Here is a 20,839-nt window from a genome sequence, read left to right as displayed (position 1 = left end):
GCAAGATAAGTAACATAAGGCCCATCAATATACCAATGACCATCAAATTACTATTATTAAAAGCAGCAATGAACAACATAAGGGCAAGGCCCATCAGATTAATATTACAGAGCGTTTACAAATGAATATTACACAAAGTGTGGCGTCAGTCTGTGGTGATGTCTACATAGCTTTGGTGACTAAGAGGAACACCAAAAGTAACAAACCAAGCTTCTAATTCTGATGTGAACCTGTGTAAACGTGTAACATATGGGACGCACCAGCTTACTGATATAGGATCAACATACCGTTCCCACTGGAGAGCAATTGGCGGCATAGAATGTCCAGGAGTTAGATGGAGCTACATTATAGAGAATAACAATAAAATTAGATAACTTACAAATACAACAAATTAATTCACAAACTGGATATTAGTGTACGCAATAAAAAAATACCTGTACAAAGTGATTTATCACATGACCAACAGCTATAACACGATGTACAGGAGGTGGACCTTCTCCTCTTAGTGGAAGGTATGACCAACAACCCTGAGAAGAGATGGATATGAAAACCACTTGGAACCTGGTTGCTACAAGGTATCCCATCTCTGGCAGTTGCATCCATTTATCCTCGGTAGCCGGATGACCAGGAGGAAGAGTGAGTCGAGAATGTAAGGCATTAACCACATGTCTGGACCACATTTCATCATACAATCCTCTGTGTCGTTCAAGTTCGTCTATCAACGCTTCCCTAACACATGGCCAACCTTCCTCACCTGATGGTAGTCCCAGTAATTCAGCAATGGCTCTATAGCCACAGTAACCTGCAAGTTCACAAAAGTGTCACTTTCAATAACAAATAGAATTAATTGACAAGAGAGTGGTTGACCGGTGACCTGCAAGTTCACAACCGCAAGGTAGTCCATGAGTCTCTCTCAACAAGCAATCGCATCCGCCGTAGGACTTCATTCTTATATGTTCATCGTCGATGAGCTGCAGGCATTTGTTTGACACAAATCCTCTAATATTTGTGTAAAATGGGAACATGAAAATGTGATCAATTCTGTGAATACTGCGCTCAAACGATGCTAATATTTCAGTATGTCGATTACATGTCAAACTATGCGACGCATCCCAAGAAGTGGCTAGGTCACCCTTGCAATCCCGCAACATCTTCTTCAAACTGGCATGTGCACCCTCAGCCCTGCAAACAACAAACAGATATCTTATTAACTCTCCAATGTAAACAATCTATCAAATGAAAAACATATAACAAGGCATAAATTAAGCTCATATAATTTTTGTACCTGTTACTTGTTGTTGTTCCAAAGTGCATCACATGATTTGTCCATGCCTTGGCAAATTTTTCCTTGTGGACCAACCATGTAGTAGAACAATAGGAGGTAAAGTTGCTGTATTTGTCCTTGCACATATTAAACAATTGCATCCATTGAACTTCAAATTCTTCAACTGTTGCAGCATCCACCACCTCTCCCCACTTCCCCATAACCAATTCAGCAAAATCATCTGTACCAACATAGAGTTTGCACTTTGCCAAAACACACTTGTTGATGTGCCACAAGCATAATAAATGGCTGGTGTTGGGAAGGCTTTGCTTAGCAGCACTCAATAAGGCAAGATCCCTGTCAGTAACAATCACCTTAGGCAACATGGCTTGATCAGCTAATAGAGACTTCATACACTCCAGTGCCCAAACGTAGTCATCTGTGCCCTCATTAACAATGTAGCAAAAGGCTATGGAGTATGTCTTATCTGTGGAAGTCAGTCCAACAATCTCAAACAATGGAATTTTATATTTGTTTGTCTTGTATGTGCAATCCATAATCACTACATATGGAAATGTGTTGAACAGTTTGATAGCATTTGGATGAGCCCAAAATACATCCCTAATGACTTCCGATCCAGGCTCATGTCTTTCAAAGTGGACGTACTTGTCACCGTCCAACTTCTTCAACAAGTGTTGCATTTCTGTCAATGACCCGCGGAGGGATTTTCTTAACCTCTTGCAAGCACCATAAATCTGAGATATGGTAGTCAAGTTTAAAGGATTGTTTTCCTTCAAAGTCAACAACATCTTTCTCGGTGGAACCCAACTCTTTGACATTTTTTCCACTTGCTCCTTCTCTTCGGAATTTAGACGACCAACAAAATTGTGGCCAAGTAGTGACCTAGCTGGTTCATGGTTGTGTGTACCTTCCATCACCTTTAGCCGCCAATCTCTATCTATGCCATTTTTCATAGGTCGTCCTTTTAGTCTAAAAGGACATTCTGTCTTTTGTGTTCTCGTTCCTTCAACAAGGTCAGGGTCTCTGTAGGGAACATACTTACCATGCTTCTCGCACCCCAACATGACATAAGCTTTTCTGCTTCCATTCCCACCGCTATCTGACTTTGTGATCAACACAACATATCCATTTTCAATCGCAATTCCATGAACCCAATTGATAAGATCATCACGGGTAGGGAAAATCTGTTCAATGATGCATACCCAACACACAAACAAGGCATAAACAAGGGTGATCAAGACATAATAAGAATTGATATATTACACTTTCAAAACAATGCAAAAATCTGTTCAAAGAATACCTGATCAGTTGTAAATAAATGCGAGACATCTATACTTATACACGGGGGTACAAATGCTGGTGGTGGCACCTCTTCAGGTTGAGCATTGTTCAATCCAACTTCAATCAATTGGGATTCATGAAATAAAAATGATTCTGTCATCCCTGGAAGAGAATACGGAACTTTATTATCCATATTGCATACGGAACTTTATAATTCGTATTTAATACGGAAATTTATAATTCGTATTGAATACGGTATATTAATTTTCGTATAGACTCCGAAACTTTATATTCCGTATTTTAACACATCTCAGAATTCAGAAAATCATCATTCTAACTACTTAATCTACTTAATCTAACTACTTAATCTAACAACTTCAACTACTTAAACTAACAACATACAACAAACAACTAACAACACTTACCTCAAATGCTATCTTTTTGCATCCAATGGTGGAGAGCTTGCCAATGAAGGAGTTGGTGGTGGTGGTAGGAAGAATGGAAGTGAGGATGAAAGTGAGGTAGGAGAGGGTGAGAGAGAGGGTGGTCTGGAGGCATTGAGGGGGTTAAGGGGGCTGGTGAGGGGTTGGTGACGGAGGAGTAATGGTGGAGGGGTTGGTGGAGGGAGGAGTAATGGTGGAAAAGGTGATGACTGTCAGAGTTATAATACGGAATTTTAACTTCCGTATTCTATTTTATAGAATACATAGAATACGGAAGTTTAAGTTCCGTAGGGCATTTATGGGTTAAAAAAAAAGAGGTGGGGCGCGGAGCCCCATAGGGGGGGCCCCAAACCCAACTCCCTCAAATTAGTCATTCAAAGTGTGGAACAAGTTCGTGACTGAAAGTATGATTGGCCAAAAAATCACTACCGACCAAAACACGATTCACGTGATAAAATCGTCGGCCAGTGGGGGGTCTAGTATTTTGATGTTTTCACTCGAAAAATTGACTATTTTAGCTCGAGTTCGACCTAAACTGACCCATTGACAAACCTAATTGAAAGAAGAAAATGTCCAATTTAGTCATACAAGGACTAACATTGGGGAGTAAATTAAAATTTTCATTTTTTTAAGTCTAACTTGTTAGCGATTCATACTTTTAGAGACCAATATGATCGTTTACACATTTTGCAAATTATATCATATGTTTCTCTCTTGACCATTTCACTTTTCGGAACTATCTAAATTAGCTTATGTATAAGTAAAATGACTAATAATCATGGTGTACCACTAAATTGTGTATTTCACTCTCGTACATCCACTTTTGTGTGAGGTTATACTGACATGAAATTTCGTGGCCATTAAAAACTTCCACAAAAGTTAGTGTATAGGAGAAGTATACACAATTCAATGTCTATCTATCAAAACACTAGTTAAAATATGTATGCTACGCATACACCTCGGGCATGCATAACGGTTTACTAAGTTACTCTACCTTCGACCTCACCATATCAATCTTAGAAGATTTGTTTTTCTTTCATCTTTGTGTGAAGGCTCAACAATAAGTGCAGCTGATCAGTTATAAAATGGGTTAGAATGAGTGAGAGATGAATTTCCTTTTATATTTCCAATGAATCTGCGTTGCTTATTGTTATTGGCATAATTGATAATACACACACATTACATCATAAACTGGCAACAAGAACAACATTACATACGTGATAGGTGGGAGTTTGGGGTTGGGAACAATTGGTACAAAATAGTTATTTTATTGCACTGCCTCATCCCTGGTGAAGCCTTAAAGCTTATATTTATCTTCACCCAAACTTCGGTATACTTCATCTATTTCAACCTGTTATAAAGTCAAAAAAATTTCAGAAATTGAAACATGTGTAAGTACTTCAACAAGATTAAATACTAAGAGAGTAAGGAAGAGTGAGAAAAGGATATTGACTTACCTTATAATATTTGAGCATATTATTTCTTCTCTTCTTCATTGTTGCAGTCACCAAATCTCTTTCCATGTCTAATGGATGTGGCTCTAGTATCACCCCTTTGATATGTTCAAATCCCTTCAGCTAATGTGTTGAAAGAGACAAGTTCAAAAGTTAAAAATGTATTATTGAAGCACCTAAAACCTGATATAGAATATATAGTCTTGAAGAAATAATAATAAAGAATGATGCAATTGTTGATCTATACAATATCCATAGATGTTACCTTATTTCTCTCTGCGGTCAGCTTGAGTTCAAATAGCACTTGTTTCTTCAATTGATCAAGAGAACATAGTTGAGTGAAAGAAGCCATGTGACCATTTGAATAAGCCCACTTCTTGGTGATTTCTTCATTTGGAACTACCACTGCAACTAGTGATGATTTGAAGCTATTTCCATAAACCCATATCTTCCAGAAAAACACAAATAATCACAAACCTATTAGAAACTAAGGATTGAAAATTGAACATGTTAACAGTACTGAAACCATGAAGATGCTTACATCTTCTACTATTGGAGTGATTCCATATACATTTTCCAAATGTTCAAGAGCGACATACTCTCCTTGAGAAAGTTTTATAAGATTCTTCTTCCTATCAATAATCTTAACAACACCATTAGGTTGCATTTCTCCAATGTCCCCTGAGGATACATTACCAAGCAATGGAATAGTCAGATTATAACATGTTATAAATGTTCAAAACAGAAGTTCAGTTTTTGACGCTGGAAATAACAGTTCAAGTTTAAACCTGTGTGAAACCATCCATCTCTTATGGCTTCCCTTGTTAACTCAGGGTCTTTGTAGTATCCAGTGAACACACTTTTCCCTCTCAGACATATCTCACCACTTGGAGGACTTCCAAGAGGATTGTAGCCCATCTCTGGAACCTCCTCGAGCTGCAATTCATTGTATACAGATACAGGACCAACAGTACCCAACATGCACATTTCATCAGGAAAGGCAAGAGTTGTGGAGCCACAAGTTTCAGTCAAGCCTGGATTAATAATCAGTGTTAAAGTGTTTCATTGTATAGAATGTTGTGTCCCAAGTCCTAACAGTATTGTTCTATCCTACTTATATGCAGCATAATAACAAGTGATCAGGAACCTCTTATGAAAGTTCAAATGATAATATCAAGTTAATTTTTTTTGTTTGTCTATCTGTCCATATGAAGTAAATAGGTAGGACCCTTTGAATATTTATACAGAAAGAAAGAGATAGACACAAAGTTTCACTTGACATGTGACAGGTTTGGGTTCCCTGCAAATTGCAGTCAGAGAAGTCCTAAATTTACATAGTCAAAGAATCTGAATTATACTATCAAATATCGAACCGCTCATCCTTTATCAAAGATCGGACTGTAACAATCAGTTTAAAATCTGAGTCGTCTGGTCTTAATCGATTGGCTCATGTTCCATGACTGTGTGAATTTAGGATTTCCTGCGAATCTAAATTCAATATGTGACAATAGAGAATCCTAACCGCATAACAAAGAGACTTCCTTACCATAGCCTTGACATACAAAGGCACAAGAAGTAACACGCAAAAATTCTTCTACCTCAGAGCTCAAGGGTGCACCTCCAGTTATTATAAGTCTAATACGCCCACCTAGCCGAGCTTTTACCTGATTCACAGGACAAGGGGGAAGGAGAAGAGTGGAGATTTAGAGAAAGTTCACCACATAAGAAGTGTGTCAATTTTTTAGATAGATAGATGGCAAGCATTGGGAAGTTGGCCTTCTGTAGAAGCAGAGCAGGAGAGACAATAGTATTTTTAGTAAAGAGGAGATCCAAGTATAACCTTTCTGAAGGCTAATAGATCTGCTAACGGTGATGAATTACACTGTTTATATCCTTTGTTCATCCAACCAAGTTTACTGTATCAAAATATAGATGAAGTTTAGAAAAAACACCACATAAAGGAAATTTTACCTATACCAAATTTTATTCAAAATTATAGTTATAGAATACCAACTTACTATTTGTAGAGCAAGCCAAAAACTGTTCTCCTCAATGGATTGAGTTCTTCCACTGCTTTCTTGATACCTGAAATAGATGATCTTGAATAAGTTTGATACTGAATTGATATAAATTTTCTGGAGTGTGTGAACTTGCCTTCATAGATCTTTTCAAAGACCCGAGGGACCCCAGCAAACAATGTTGGCTTCAATTCCATCAAATCATCCCTCAATGCAGTTGTATCCTTCATGTTAGAGATTCCGGAAATTCATAAGATTTAGTAGTGAATGAATTACTTCTTACCTAGGTAAATTATTCAATTCTGATTTCACATATAGATGAAAAATCTCATGGAGAAATATAATCCTGATGACTATACTTAATGATCAATATAAAAGGCAACTGTATTATCTTTTTAAAAAATAAACCAATCTTACAAAATGTATTCAAGATTGTGTTGCTAGCATTTTTCTTACTACATTGTCTACTGGTCCAAACATGTAAGTCACTGCCTCTCTCTCTCTCTCTCTCTCTCTCTCTCACTCACACATACACACATTGTGAGTGACAAAGGAAAACTGAACAACTTATATGACCCTATTGTTAGCATCTTCTCCTTCTTGTCTTTTCCACTCATATAAAATAATCAAGTAAATCCAAATCATTAAAATATTCCTGCATGAACATACCCCATGGTAGTAGCCAACAGATGCACCTTTATGGAAAAAGTACTCCTCAATTGTGCGATCAAGGATATGAGCCAATGGGAGGAAGGATAAATACACATCCTCTACAGTCATCTATGCAAAGTAAGATACACATGTCAGAAAAAGTATATCACTAAACACCATGAGAGTCATGAGTATTTTCTCATACAAACAACCTAAGGGTGAAGTTGATCCATCCATATTATTAAGTTTCACGCAGAAAACTACATAGTTGGGGGTTGGTATTAGAAGAATTTTCACACAATTTTTTGTCTAAAAGTTTCTTTAGTAGTTGATTCATACTTATGGAGTGAAGGAAAAATAGTATCACAACTTTTCCAGTGGATCAAGTACCAGATTTACCTTTTCTTCAAATTGTTCCATGAAAAGATCCATTCCCCTTACAAAAGAAGTTATGTTTTCATGCGTCAAAACAACACCCTTTGGGGTTCCAGTGGTTCCACTTGTATACATTATTGTGCAGATATTATAAGCCTGAGGTGGTGAAATGGTTGATGGTTTTTCTTGTCCCTGCATAGTAGTAAACTGTTATGATGTATTCTTAAAAAGGTTTCTGAAAATGTTAGGATGCAGTACATAAGTACATAACACCATTAATACAAACAAGTTTCAACAACCATTTTAAAAAAGTCGGCGCAGAAAGTGAACAAACCTACTGGTGCATATATATTTCTATACTATTATGGAAAAGAGTAGTTCTTCTTTCTGTATTAGACATGTGTAGTATGATGAAAATTTCTTTACAGACTAACCGTGTACAAGAACTCTTTCCATGAATATAGCTTAATTCCAATGCTGTTAGCCTTATCTTTCTCTTCATTTGTTATTGAAGTGAAGCACACCATCGCTGTATCCACAACCAAACTCAGTTAAATGTTTCCTATTAAGTTGCATCACGGCTAAGCTCAACAAGCGCCAGTAGCCATAACTTTACCTTTCAGTCGTTGAACAGATTTGCAATCAGGATTCAAAAGCTGAAAACATTATATGTAAAATCAGAACCTCTATTTACTTCTGAATATCTGATATATGAATTCATCTGGAGCTTAAAACGATTCATATCAAGAAAGTGATTCTTACTTGCATAACCTTCTTATCCTGGACAAACACAAAATCTACTTCTGCGTGATCGACGATAAAATTTACAGCACCAGCCCCTGCAATTGGCGTTTGAAATGCTTCAAATCAACAATATATGAAGAATAATCTAGGATATAAATAAGTAAATTCAAAACAGACCAGTTTCTGGTAAATAATGAAAATGAATGAGAAACACAAACAAGCAAGAACCAGCAAAAAAAGCCTTAAAATCCTAATGTTGCTTTATTAAGATCCAATAACTATTGTACTCTTAAAAATTCACACCAAATCCGGGAAAAAAAATCAGCTATGGTTACTGATAGAAATAAAAAGGAACAAAATCCAAAAGATGGCACTTGGTTACTAGGATCATTTGTAGGTTCAGGTTCAACTTCTAATTGCAGAAAAACAGAGAAAACAGGGGATGAGTAAATTTGTGGGAAAAAAACATACCAAGGGTGTCATAGAGAGGTACACAAACCAGGCTGTGCGCGCAACAAGCCTACATCAATATAAAAATATTTATGAATTGTGATAGGATTATGTAAGGATCAATGGCGAAAACTTCAGATTAACTCAAAGTGTAAAGGTAAACCTCCATTGCCACAATCCACTGAGGGCAGTTTGATCCATAAACTCCAATTCGAGAGCCCTATGATAGGACCACACCAACAAAACATTAAGAACTAAGAAGTTTTCCTTTAAAGAATACCAGTGTACCGTACTTAAAAATGACAAAAGATGTCCCATTGCAAGCACTTACAGGTTCAGCACCACATGCTCTTAAAGCTGAACCAATATGCAGAACTTCATCATAGACTTCCTTATATGTCTTCCAGACATATGGTCCAAACTATATACCATGAACAAAAATCAATTTCCTTGTCTTGTTGACATGCTCACAAAATAAAATGAATTTCCATAACATACCTTTCCATCAACAAATTCACGCCATCCCAGCATACGGTTTTGAGGATATTTTTTAACAGACACACTGCAATCATCAAAGCAATGATATCAAAGTTCCCTAAATACTCATTATCTTTCATTTATCAAACACTAAACTTCTATCTATCATCATACTGATATTTGATTAACTCCATCACATTATATGGATGAAGTTTATTATGGACTATGTACCCGTTTGGATGAAAACCAAAGAGCACTTATTGAAGCTAATTTAATGCATTTTCTAGTAGATAAGCTCGAATAAACTCTAATAAGCTTGTATCCAAGGTCTCAATAATATATTTGCTTTCATTCTCAAACTTTGCATGAATTTACCTGAAAATATCCCAAGCGCTATTTAATTCAGGATCCGGTGGAGGAAAATCATTTTTGGAGAGGAGGTTTCTATATACTGGACCAACGGTTGGTTTGCCATTTGTACCTTCTATTCCTTCCTCAACCTTTGCTGCAAAACTCTTCATTCTCCTTTATCAACACACTATGGAACTTGAACAAAACAAGCATAAGCCAACAAGAACTCTTGAGAAGCAAAAGAAGAACACCGACTTGATCAAGTTATTGTCCTTCAACCGAGTCCCTATTTGTGAAGTGGAAGTGATTCCAATTTCGAAAGTTGGTTAAAAAATGTATGCTATGTTTTAATGTGACAAAAACAAAGCATGACGTAGTAACATATATGTGGATTAGTACCAACTAGTAACTACCAAGCATATAGATATACATGCAATATTAAAAAGCAAGTTCTGGAAAGTGAAAACCGGGTTCCAAGCACCAAGGAACATGAAGGAGAATGACAGAGTAGTTTTTATCAAACAAAGGAAAATTCAAGGCACACTTTATTATAATCAATTCATATAATCAACGTCTCTACTGTATCTAAAAAATGAAACTAGCCCACAGAAAACGCAAAGTGATGGTATTGCAATTTACAAAAGAAAAAGATAAAATCCAATTTACCTCTCACTTGGAAGTGACACATGCAAATATGCAATTGCAATTGGAATGAAGGCCTAAGAACAATGTTGAGAGAGTTTTATAGGAAAATGATTGGAGCTGTAAATTGGTGGGGTAGTTGAAGAAGAATCAGCGAAACCTCTTGTATCATGAATTCCATTTATTACGTTCATGGTTCCATGTCGAAAGGGATGAACAAAGTGTTTTTTTTTTCTTTGGATGCTGTTTGGTTTGATAAAAGTGATTTGATTTTGATCAATTTGAGAGAATAAATTTTGATTATTAGATGGAAACATTAAGAGCATCTCCAATACTAGTTCTTATTTCTGAGTTCTTAGCACTATTCATGTGGGCCCGTACTGCCACATGTGCTTAAGCAATTCTATATAAATTTTGCTCCAACCATGAGTTCTTAGTTCTTAGTTCTTAGCACTATTCATTTGGTCTCACAATATCATTATAGTAGTAATATTTTTTACTTTCATATAATTTTGATTTAAATTTAAATGTTAATTCAATACCTAAATTAAATCAAGAATGAGAGAGAAAAAAATAACTTTTCATGCTAAGAACTCAAAAAGTAAAACATCTTATATAAGAACCTAGTTCTTATTTGTAAGAACTAAGAACTCCACGTCATCTCCTCCAATGGTTAAGAACTCAGTTCTTAGTTCTTAACTAAAAAATAAGAACTAAGAACCTTGCATTGGAGATGCTTTAAGGGCTGTCTAAATAATTCATGAATGTGATTTAACCTCAGGACCAATAATATTAAGGATAATTGCTTAAAATCTTCAAAACTTTTTCAAAAATGAATGAATTTTTTTTTACAGAAAAAAAGTGAACGAATTTATTGTCAATTAAGGAGAAGTTAAATCACCCTGATGGGTAGCTTACACAATCAATTATAAAAAGACAACACTAAAACATAAAATTAATATCCTGTACAACATTTTAAATGGTTTTGTAATTTTTTTTAATGAGGAGTGATAATACACGGAAATACATTTTCTAACTAACAAATGTCTTTCGTTTATATAATTTTTGTGGCTGTTTTTAACCATAACTTTAGTCTCAACTTTGTAATCATATTTAATTTTTAATTATATGTGAAGTAACTAATGTTCTAGAGAGATGTTAGTTTCACATTGATTGTAAATGTTCCTTAGTGTTAACAGAGTGTCAGTACTCACTTCAAGATAAAAAATAAACGAAACTCTTCTTATAAAAAGATAAATGTTAGCATTCACTTCAAGATAAAAAATGAATAAAACTCTTCTTATGAGAACATGCACGATTGTATTGACTTTTTCTTTAGGCAGTTGTGAATTCCTCACTAGGCAATGAAATGTTAAAATCACACATACCTATTTGGGGAGTATGGATTGGTTGCTGATTTTCTAGTTTGTTTGTTGATTTGTTCCCTACCCGTGTTTGTTTATGCGGAATCGTCATAATAGCTTACCAAATCTTATGAGATATAGTTTCTGAAATTACTGTGTTTTGAACGCAACCACTCCTTTTAGCTAATAATTTATTTTCCTAAGGAATAGTAACTTGACTTGTTTAAAACAAAATCACGATTCATAATTGTAAAATAGTAAGACTATCATGAAAGCAGAACCTGGGGTGATCCTTCAATGGAAAAACCCTCATGTCCATGAAATTGAACTACCTGTGGTTTACTGTTACCAAACCCTCAAACAAACCAAACCAATTGTGTAAGATAGTATGGTGTATTGATTGGCGTCAATGTAATTGTAAATTTGTAATTGTTTGAGCTCAACCAACTTTTTACGTCCAGGAGATTTGTTATTTCGTAAACGAGTGGTATAATAGCTGTGTGCGAAATGATGTGCACACTCATTTCATTCGCACTCATGTAAGGGATAGAAATATAAGTAAGAGTAATTTTGAGATATGATTAGTTTTTTTTTTTTTTTTTTTTTGATAAGCTTGAGATATGATTAGTGATGTTATAGAAAAATAAGAGACATGAGAATAAAAAGTAGGTAAAATGAGATAAAAGAGAAAATAGAGTTGGAGTGGTTCAGCTAAAACAAGGGCTAAGAGCACAAGTGATTTTGACAACATTCACATAAATTCGCTACAAAACTTCAAGGCAATGGTTGTGTGGGTCAATTCATTTATAAAACGGCTCAACTCTTGTTTATTGTGTAACCTTTTCTCATTCACATTTTATTTCAACAGGAAATTACGAGAATGACTCTCTTATAGTTACATCTTTTGTGTAAAAGATATCCATTATTTTTTTGTACTTTTATCAAAGAATATATTCGGAATAATCAAAAGGATAAAGTGATGATAAAAGGGGTTAGATTTTTCACCCTAACAATATAATTTAACATTCTACCCAATAATTTTAAACCCCAAAATAGTTCTCCTTTATTTTAAACCCCACAATTACCCCTCTCTCTCCCACTTTTCAGCAACCTTCATCTTCATCGTTGTCGCAACTCCATCTTTTTTACATTTCGGGTTCTAGATCTCGAAATGCAAATATGTTTACAAAAAATCAGATTTTAAAAATACGGAACACAACTCGGTTTTTCAAGTTCCCATAAGTGTTGGATTTTGTCTTATGAGAATTGAAAAACTTAGAACACATATCATAAACTAAACATTATGGGTTTTCAAAATCTTGAAACAAGCATGTTTCCATTCCGGAATAACAACTCCCAGAACATTAGTCATGAAAATACATTACTCGGGTTTAGCATCTCGAAAGCGCTGACATATGTTTCAGGTTTAATTCTCGGAAGGAACAGTAAGTTACCATACAATTTCGGGTTTTCTGAACCCGATAAAGAACTTTTTTTTTTGGTACAAAGAACTTAAGTGAGAGAGGTATCATAGTTTTTTACTACATTAAAAGGGGTGCGAAATTATGTGATGAGGCCCATCTATTAGTAATGAGCCATAAGAGATGGGCTCTAATCCTCTCTCAGTCCACAGGAGTTGGGCTCCCGCACCGGTTGGAAGACCAATAGCCCAACCCATCTTCGAAAAATTCTTTAACCAACAAAAAAACGAGAAAATCGTGGTCACTGTGCATTCGATTCTGTGATTCAGTTGAGTTACCATGGCGTCTCTAACCTCCATTTCTTCGATGATGAAATTCACAGTTCATCAAAACCTTCATCACCCTCACCGTCTTCATCATCTGAATTTGGCAGTCACCAATTTCACAAAGAGAACCTCAAGCACCATCAGATTCGCTTCTTCAACCAATCAGAACCAGTCTTCTTCTTCTTCTCCTTCTCCGGGATTGTACTCCGCCGCGAAATTCGACCTCACCGCTCCCAACGTCGACCTCGTCCTCGAAGATGTCCGGCCATATCTCATCTCCGACGGCGGCAACGTCGAAGTCGTTTCCGTCGAGAACGGCGTCATTTCTCTCAAGCTCCAAGGAGCATGCGAAAGCTGCCCTAGCTCAACCACAACCATGAAATTGGGGATCGAGCGCGTTCTCAAGGAGAAATTCGGAGATGCGGTTAAAGATATAGTGCAAGTCTATGATGAAGAACCAAAAGAAACCACTGTTGAGGTCAGAATTTTTTTCTTCTTCTTCTTTGGAATGATATGAAAATATGAAATGATGAATGTTGAGAATTGTGGTTTGTGATTTCAGGCTGTGAATAATCATCTTGAGATATTGAGACCTGCTATCAAGAATTTTGGAGGGAGTGTGCAGGTGTTGTCTGTTGAAGGCAGTGACTGTCATGTGGATTATGTTGGACCTGACTCCATTGGATCAGGAATCAAAGCTGCTATCAAGGAGAAGTTTCCAGATATTCTCAATGTTACCTTCACCACCAGTGTATGAATTTTTCTGCACAGTTGAGTTGAGGCAGGTAAATAGTGGAAGAACAAGATTGATTAAGATGTGTGTGAATGCATATGCTTATAGATGGGTGCTTTGCTTTGCAATTGTTCTGTTGCTATACTATAGTTTCTCATTATGATCACTACACTTGCTAATTTGTGATTAGTCATACATTACAGGGACTAACATTGGGGACTAAACCGAGTATTTCTTTCTTTTAATGACGAACTCGTCAGCGACTCATACTGTCAAAGACCAATATGATCATTCACTCATTTTGCAATTATATCGATACTTCTCTCATGATGATTTCACTTTTCCGGATTATCTAAATTAGCCTATATATAAGTAACATTAATTTGTGATTAACGATCGTGGTGTACCACTAAATATGGTTATACTAACATGATATTTTGTGACCTTTCACAAAAGTGACGTATGGGAGAGGCATACACTATTATTCGGTGATCTATGTATCAAAATACTAGTTAAAATGTGTTACACGCATTACGCATACACCTCGGGCATGCATAATGGTTTACAAAGTGACTCTGCCTTTCACCTCACCATATCAATCTTTGAAGAATTGTTATTCTTTCATCTTTCTGTGAAGGCTCTACAATAAGTGCAGCTGATATCAGCTATAAAATGGGTAGACTGAGTGAGAGATGAATTTCCTTTTATATTTCCAATGAATCTGTGTTGCTTATTGTTATTGGCATAATTGATAATACACACACATTACATCATAGAACTGGCAACAAGAACAGCATTACATACGAGATACATGGGAGTTTGGGGTTGGGAACAATTGGTACAAAATTCTTATTTATTGCACAGCCTCATCCCTTGTGAAACCTCAAATCTTATATTTATCTTCACCCAAACTTCGGTATATTTCATCTATATCAACCTGTTATAATGTCATAAAAAATTCAGAAATTGAAACATTTGTAAGTACTTAAACAAGATTAATTACTTAGAGAGTAAGGAAGAGTGAGAAAAGGATTATTGTATTTACCTGATAATACTTGAGCAAAGTATTTCTTCTCTTTTTCATTGATGCAGTCACCAAATCTCTTTCCATGTCAAATGGATGTGGCTCTAGTATCACCCCTTTGATATGTTCAAATCCCTTCAGCTAATGTGTTGAAAGAAACAAGCTCAAAAGTTACAAATGTATTATTGAAGCATAAAACCTGATATAGAATATATAGTCTTGAAGAAATAATAATAAAGAATGATGCAATTGTTGATCTATACAATATCCATAGATGTTACCTTATTTCTCTCTGCGGTCAGCTTGAGTTCAAATAGCACTTGTTTCTTCAATTGATCAAGAGAACATAGTTGAGTGAAAGAAGCCATGTGACCATTTGAATAAGCCCACTTCTTGGTGATTTCTTCATTTGGAACTACCACTGCAACTAGTGATGATTTGAAGCTATTTCCATAAACCCATATCTTCCAGAAAAACACAAGTAATCACAAACCTATTAGAATTCTAAGGATTGAAAATTGAACATGTTAACAGTACTGAATCCATGAAGATGCTTACATCTTCTACTATTGTAGTGATTCCATATACATTTTCCAAATGTTCAAGGGCAACATACACTCCTTGAGAAAGTTTTATAAGATTCTTCTTCCTATCAATAATCTTAACAACACCATTAGGTTGCATTTCTCCAATGTCCCCTGAGGATATATTACCAAGCAATGGCATAGTCATATTATAACATGTTATAAAAGTTCAAAACAGAAGTTCAGTTTTTCACGCTGGAAATAACAGTTCGAGTTTAAACCTGTGTGAAACCATCCATCTCTTATGGCTTTCCTTGTTAACTCAGGGTCTTTGTAGTATCCAGTAAACACAGTTTTCCCTCTCAGACATATCTCACCACTTGGAGGACTTCCAAGAGGATTGTAGCCCATCTCTGGAACCTCCTCCAGCTGCAGTTCATTGCATACAGATACAGAACCAACAGTACCAAGCATGCACATTTCATCAGGAAAAGCAAGAGTAGTGGCTCCACAAGTTTCAGTCAAACCTGGATTAATAATCATAGTTTCAAAGTGTTTCATAATGTTCTGTGTCCCAAGTCCTAACAGTATTGTTCTATCCTATTTATACGCAACATAATAACAAGTGATCAGGAACCTCTTGTGAAAGTTAAAAAATGACCATATCATGTTAAAATTTTGTGTTTGTCTATCTCTCCATATGAACTAACTAGGTAGGACCCTTTGAATATTATAAAGAAAGATATAGACCCAAAGTTCCACTTGACATGTGACGGATTTGAGTTCCATGCAAATTGCAGTCAGAGAAATCCTAAATTTACAGTCAAAGAACCTGAATTGTACGATCAAAGATCGAATGAATCATGTTTTATCAAGATCAGATAAGTTTAAAATCTAAGTCGTCTGATCTTAATGATCGGCTAATGTTCCATGACTGTGTGAATTTAGTACTTCCTGTCAATCTAAGTTCAATATGTGACAAGAGAGAATCTTAATCCGCATAAAAAATAGACTTCCTTACCATAGCCTTGACATACAAAGGCACAAGAAGTAACACGCAAAAATTCTTCTACCTTAGGGTTCAACGGTGCACTTCCAGTTATTATTAGTCTAATACGCCCACCTAGCCGAGTTTTTACCTGATTCCCAAGACGAGGGGGAAGGAGAAGAGTGGAGTTTTAGAGAAAGTTCACCACATAAGAAGTATGTCGAGTTTTTATATAGATAAATGGCAAGCATTGGGAAGTTGGCCTTTTGTAGAAGAATAGCAGGTGAGATAATAGTATTTTTAGTAAAGAGGAGATCCAAGTATAACCTTTCTGAAGGCTAATAGATCTGCTAACGGTGATGAATTACACTGTTTATATCCTTTGTTCATCCAACCAAGTTTACTGTATCAAAATATAGATGTAATTTAAAAAAACACCACATAAACGAAATTATACCTATACCAAATTTTATTCAAAATTATACAGTTATAGAATACCAACTTACTATTTGTAGAGCAACCCAAAAACTGTTCTCCTCCATGGATTGAGTTCTTCCACTGCTTTCTTGATACCTGAAATAGATGATCTTGAATAAGTTTTATACTGAACTGATATAAATAAATAAATTTTCCGTGAGTGCGTGAACTTGCCTTCATAGATCTTTTCAAAGACTCGAGGGACCCCAGCAAACAATGTTGGCTTCAATTCCATCAAATCATCCCCCAATGCAGTTGTATCCTTCATGTTAGAGATTCCGGAAATTTATAAGATTTAGTAATGAATTACTTCTCACCTAGGTAAATTATTCAATTCTGATTTCACATACAAATGAAAAATCATATGGAGAAATATATTCCTGAAGACTGTACTTAGTGATCAATATAAAAGGCAACTGTATTATCTTTTTAAAAAATAAACCAATCTTACAAAATGTGCACAAGAGTGTATTGCTAGCATTTTTCTTTATACATTGTCTACTGGTCTGCCTCTCTCTCTCTCTCTCTCTCTCTCACACACACACACACACATTGTATGAGACAATGGAAAACTGAACAACTTATATGACCCTACTGTTAGCATCTATCTCCTTGTCTTTTCCACTCATATAAAATAATCAAGCAAATCAAAATCAACAAAATATTTCGGCATGAACATACCCCATGGTAGTAGCCAACAGATGCACCTTTATGGAAAAAGTACTCCTCAATTGTTCGCTCAAGGATTTGAGCCAATGGGAGGAAGGATAAGTACACATCCTCTACAGTCATCTATGCAAAGTAAGGTACACATGTCAGAAAAAGTATATCTCTATTCTCTAAACACCATGAGAGCCATGAGTATTTTTTCATACAAACAACCTAGGGTAAAGTTGATCCATCCATATTATTAAGTTTAACACAACAAATTACACAATTTGGGGTTGGTATTAGAAGAATTCCACACATCAATTTTGGTCTAGAAATTTCTTTAGTAGTTGATTCATACTTATGGAGTGAAGGAAAAATGGTATCACAACAACTTCCAGTGGTTCCAGCACCAGATGACCAGATTTACCTTTTCTTCAAATTGTTCCAAGAAAAGATCCACTCCCCTTACAAAAGATGTAATGTTTTCATGCGTCAAAACAACACCCTTTGGGGTTCCAGTGGTTCCACTTGTATACATTATTGTGCAGATATTATAAGCCTGAGGTGGTGAAATGGTTGATGGTTTTTCTTGTCCCTGCAAAATAGTAAACTGTTAGGATATATTCTTAAAAAGGTTTCTGAAAATGTTAGTACATAAGTACATAAAAGCATTAATACATACAAGTTTCAACAGCCACTTTTAAAAAAATGGTGCAGAAAGTGAACAAACCTACTGGTGCATATATATGTCTATACTATTATGGAAAAGAGTAGTTCTTTCTGTATTAGACATGTGTAGTATGTTGAAAATTTCGTTGCTGACTAACCATGTACAAGAACTCTTTCCATGAATATAGCTTAATCCCCATGTTGTTTGCCTTATCTTTCTCTTCATCTGTTGGTGAAGCGAAGCACACAATAGCTGTAGCCAAAGCCAAACTCAGTTCAAAGTTTTCTGTTAAGTTGCATCACAGCAAAGCTCAACTAGCGCCAGTAGCCATAATTTTACCTTTCAGTCGTTGGACAGATTTACAATCAGGATCCAAAAGCTGAAAACATTATATGTACAATCAGAACCTCTTTTTACTTCTGAATATCTGATATATGAATTCATCTGGAGCTTAAAATGATTCATATCAAGAAAGTGGTTCTTACTTGAATAACCTTCTTATCCTGGACAAACACAAAATCTACTTCTGCGTGATCGATGATAAAATTTACAGCACCAGCCCCTGCAATTGGCGTTTGAAATGCTTCAAATCAACAATATATGAAGAATAATCTAGAATATGAATAAGTAAATGAAAAACATACCAGTTTCTGGTAAATAAGATTATTTATTTATTTATGACTGAAACTGAAACACAAACAAGCAAGAACCAGCCAAAAAATGCCTTAAAAATCCTAATGTTACTTTATTTAGAATCGATAACTACTATAACAAATTCACACAAAATCAGAATATAAAAAAACACCGTGGGTACTAAGAGAAATAAAATGAACACAATCCAAAAAGTGGCACTTGGTTAGTAGGATAAATTTTAGTCACAGCTTCTAATTGCAGAAAGATAGAGAAAACAGGTCTGTTTGTTTGTTGAAAAAACTTACCAGGGATACCATTGAGAGGCACACAAACCAAGCTGTGCGCGCAACAAGCCAACATCAATATAAACATATTTATGAATTATGATTGGATCATGTAAGGAACAATGGTGAAAACTTCAAGAACACAGAATTGGTAAACCTCCATTGCCATAATCCACTGAGGGCAGTTTGATCCATAAACTCCAATTCGAGAGCCCTATGATAGGATCACACCAACAAAGACATTAAGAACTAAGAAGTTTTCCTTTAAATAATTTCAGTGTACTGTACTTAAAAATGACAAAACATGTCCCTTTGCAAGAACTTACAGGTTCAGCACCACATGCTCGTAAAGCAGAACCGATATGCAGAACTTCATCATAGACTTCCTTATATGTTTTCCAAACATATGGTCCAAACTATATACCATGAACAAAAATTAATTTCCTTGTCTAGTTGACATGCACACACAATAAAATGAATTGCCATAACATACCTTTCCATCAACATATTCACGCCATCCCAGCATACGGTTTTGAGGATATTTTTTAACAGCCACACTGCAATCGTCAAAAGAAAGAGTTAATCCAAGTTTCCAAATTATCTTTCATGAATCAAAAAATAAACTTGTATTTACCATCATATTGCATTCAATTAACTCCATCCCGTTATAGTATTAGCTATTGTGTGCTAATATCCCAAGCATTATTTAGTTCAGGATCAGGTGGAGGAAAATTGTTTTTGGAGAGGAGGTTGCGATATACCGGACCTACGGATGGCTTGCCATTTGTACCTTCTCTTCCTTCCTCAACCTTTGCTGCAAAATTCTTCATTCTTCTTGATCAATGACAGAGTACTTTTATCAAACAGAAGGAGGATTCAACTTTCAATTGGAGCTCTACTATAGGGATGGTGTTGGAAGTAACAAAGAAAAGGACAAAATCCATTACACCATACACAGAGAATAAACCTCTCACACTTGGAAGTGAGTGGTGACACATGCAATGCAATTGCAATTAGAATGAAGGCCTCAGAACAAAGTTGAGAGTTTTATAGGAAAATGTTTGGAGCTGTAAATTTGGTTTCACTCCCAGTTAATATTCATCTATTAACTAGTGATGTGACTATTTTTCTAGAGAGATGTTAATTTCACATTCACTGCAAATGGCTAGCAATGTGGGTATGTTAGGATACATGTTAGCATGCGCATGTTGTAATGTGTTAAATCTACAATTTTGCTCACTAGTTCAAGAATGATATGTTCACACTCTACTAATTTTTCCGAAGTCATTTTCCCTCACAAATTAATAAGGCGCGTGTTTATTGAATTGCGATGTGACGATTGTATTGAGTATTGGCAATTTTGTTTGTGTAGTAGTGAATTCCTCAATAGCAATGAAATGTTAAAATCGCTCATACCTTTTAGAGGAGTATGGATTGGTTGCTGATTTTCTAGTTTGTTTGTTCCCTACTCATGTTTGTCTATGCGGACGCGGCATAGCTTCTAAAATTGTCAAATTAGTGAGTTTTGGGCGCTACTACTGCTTTTAGGTTAGAATTAATTTTCCTAAAACAA

The 20,839-nt window shown here is 35.6% G+C and overlaps 5 protein-coding genes across 7 annotated transcripts; 1 reads left to right on the top strand and 4 right to left on the bottom strand.

The window, feature by feature from the left end:
- Window positions 1–28: 28 nt before the first annotated feature.
- LOC130731029 (uncharacterized) lies at window positions 29–764 on the bottom strand. The gene is made up of 2 exons (XM_057583215.1): window positions 435–764; window positions 29–340 (listed from the first exon to the last, which is right to left on the bottom strand). Exons 1-2 carry the CDS (start codon window positions 678–680, stop codon window positions 146–148), a joined length of 441 nt encoding a protein of 146 aa, XP_057439198.1. The 5' UTR covers window positions 681–764; the 3' UTR covers window positions 29–145.
- Window positions 765–820: 56 nt separating this feature from the next.
- Window positions 821–3,260, bottom strand: LOC130731027 (protein FAR-RED IMPAIRED RESPONSE 1-like). Its single transcript, XM_057583212.1, has 4 exons — window positions 2,992–3,260; window positions 2,586–2,728; window positions 1,286–2,469; window positions 821–1,182 (listed from the first exon to the last, which is right to left on the bottom strand). The coding sequence occupies exons 2-4, from the start codon at window positions 2,724–2,726 to the stop codon at window positions 828–830; spliced, it is 1,680 nt and encodes a 559-aa protein (XP_057439195.1). The 5' UTR covers window positions 2,727–2,728; window positions 2,992–3,260; the 3' UTR covers window positions 821–827.
- Window positions 3,261–4,109: 849 nt separating this feature from the next.
- On the bottom strand, window positions 4,110–10,341 carry LOC130731024 (long chain acyl-CoA synthetase 1-like). 2 transcript variants are annotated; one of them, XM_057583206.1, is made up of 20 exons: window positions 10,196–10,341; window positions 9,554–9,815; window positions 9,200–9,263; window positions 9,033–9,122; window positions 8,865–8,921; window positions 8,723–8,771; window positions 8,270–8,346; window positions 8,124–8,163; window positions 7,942–8,036; window positions 7,532–7,699; window positions 7,151–7,261; window positions 6,618–6,705; window positions 6,482–6,548; window positions 6,304–6,379; window positions 6,010–6,127; window positions 5,252–5,497; window positions 5,005–5,144; window positions 4,729–4,911; window positions 4,467–4,586; window positions 4,110–4,360 (listed from the first exon to the last, which is right to left on the bottom strand). In XM_057583206.1, exons 2-20 carry the CDS (start codon window positions 9,697–9,699, stop codon window positions 4,307–4,309), a joined length of 1,989 nt encoding a protein of 662 aa, XP_057439189.1. In that variant the 5' UTR covers window positions 9,700–9,815; window positions 10,196–10,341; the 3' UTR covers window positions 4,110–4,306. The 2 variants fall into 2 exon arrangements, with proteins under 2 accessions (XP_057439189.1, XP_057439188.1); XM_057583205.1 differs by lacking the exon at window positions 10,196–10,341 and having other exon boundaries at window positions 9,554–9,943.
- Window positions 10,342–13,251: 2,910 nt separating this feature from the next.
- Window positions 13,252–14,342, top strand: LOC130731022 (nifU-like protein 1, chloroplastic). Of its 2 annotated transcripts, XM_057583202.1 has the most exons (3): window positions 13,252–13,760; window positions 13,845–14,067; window positions 14,219–14,342. In XM_057583202.1, exons 1-2 carry the CDS (start codon window positions 13,296–13,298, stop codon window positions 14,037–14,039), a joined length of 660 nt encoding a protein of 219 aa, XP_057439185.1. In that variant the 5' UTR covers window positions 13,252–13,295; the 3' UTR covers window positions 14,040–14,067; window positions 14,219–14,342. The 2 variants fall into 2 exon arrangements, with proteins under 2 accessions (XP_057439185.1, XP_057439184.1); XM_057583201.1 differs by having other exon boundaries at window positions 13,253–13,760; window positions 13,845–14,342.
- Window positions 14,343–14,639: 297 nt separating this feature from the next.
- LOC130731023 (long chain acyl-CoA synthetase 1-like) lies at window positions 14,640–19,823 on the bottom strand. The gene is made up of 18 exons (XM_057583203.1): window positions 19,760–19,823; window positions 19,593–19,682; window positions 19,425–19,480; window positions 19,288–19,337; window positions 18,835–18,911; window positions 18,689–18,728; window positions 18,507–18,601; window positions 18,107–18,274; window positions 17,710–17,820; window positions 17,203–17,290; window positions 17,058–17,124; window positions 16,879–16,954; window positions 16,585–16,702; window positions 15,845–16,090; window positions 15,598–15,737; window positions 15,321–15,503; window positions 15,061–15,180; window positions 14,640–14,952 (listed from the first exon to the last, which is right to left on the bottom strand). The coding sequence occupies exons 1-18, from the start codon at window positions 19,790–19,792 to the stop codon at window positions 14,899–14,901; spliced, it is 1,812 nt and encodes a 603-aa protein (XP_057439186.1). The 5' UTR covers window positions 19,793–19,823; the 3' UTR covers window positions 14,640–14,898.
- Between the last annotated feature and the right edge of the window lie 1,016 nt (window positions 19,824–20,839).

The sequence above is a fragment of the Lotus japonicus genome, chromosome 1 (assembly GCF_012489685.1).
Source record: "Lotus japonicus ecotype B-129 chromosome 1, LjGifu_v1.2".
Classification (NCBI taxonomy): domain Eukaryota; kingdom Viridiplantae; phylum Streptophyta; class Magnoliopsida; order Fabales; family Fabaceae; genus Lotus; species Lotus japonicus.
This window is presented reverse-complemented; position numbering and strand designations above follow the sequence as displayed.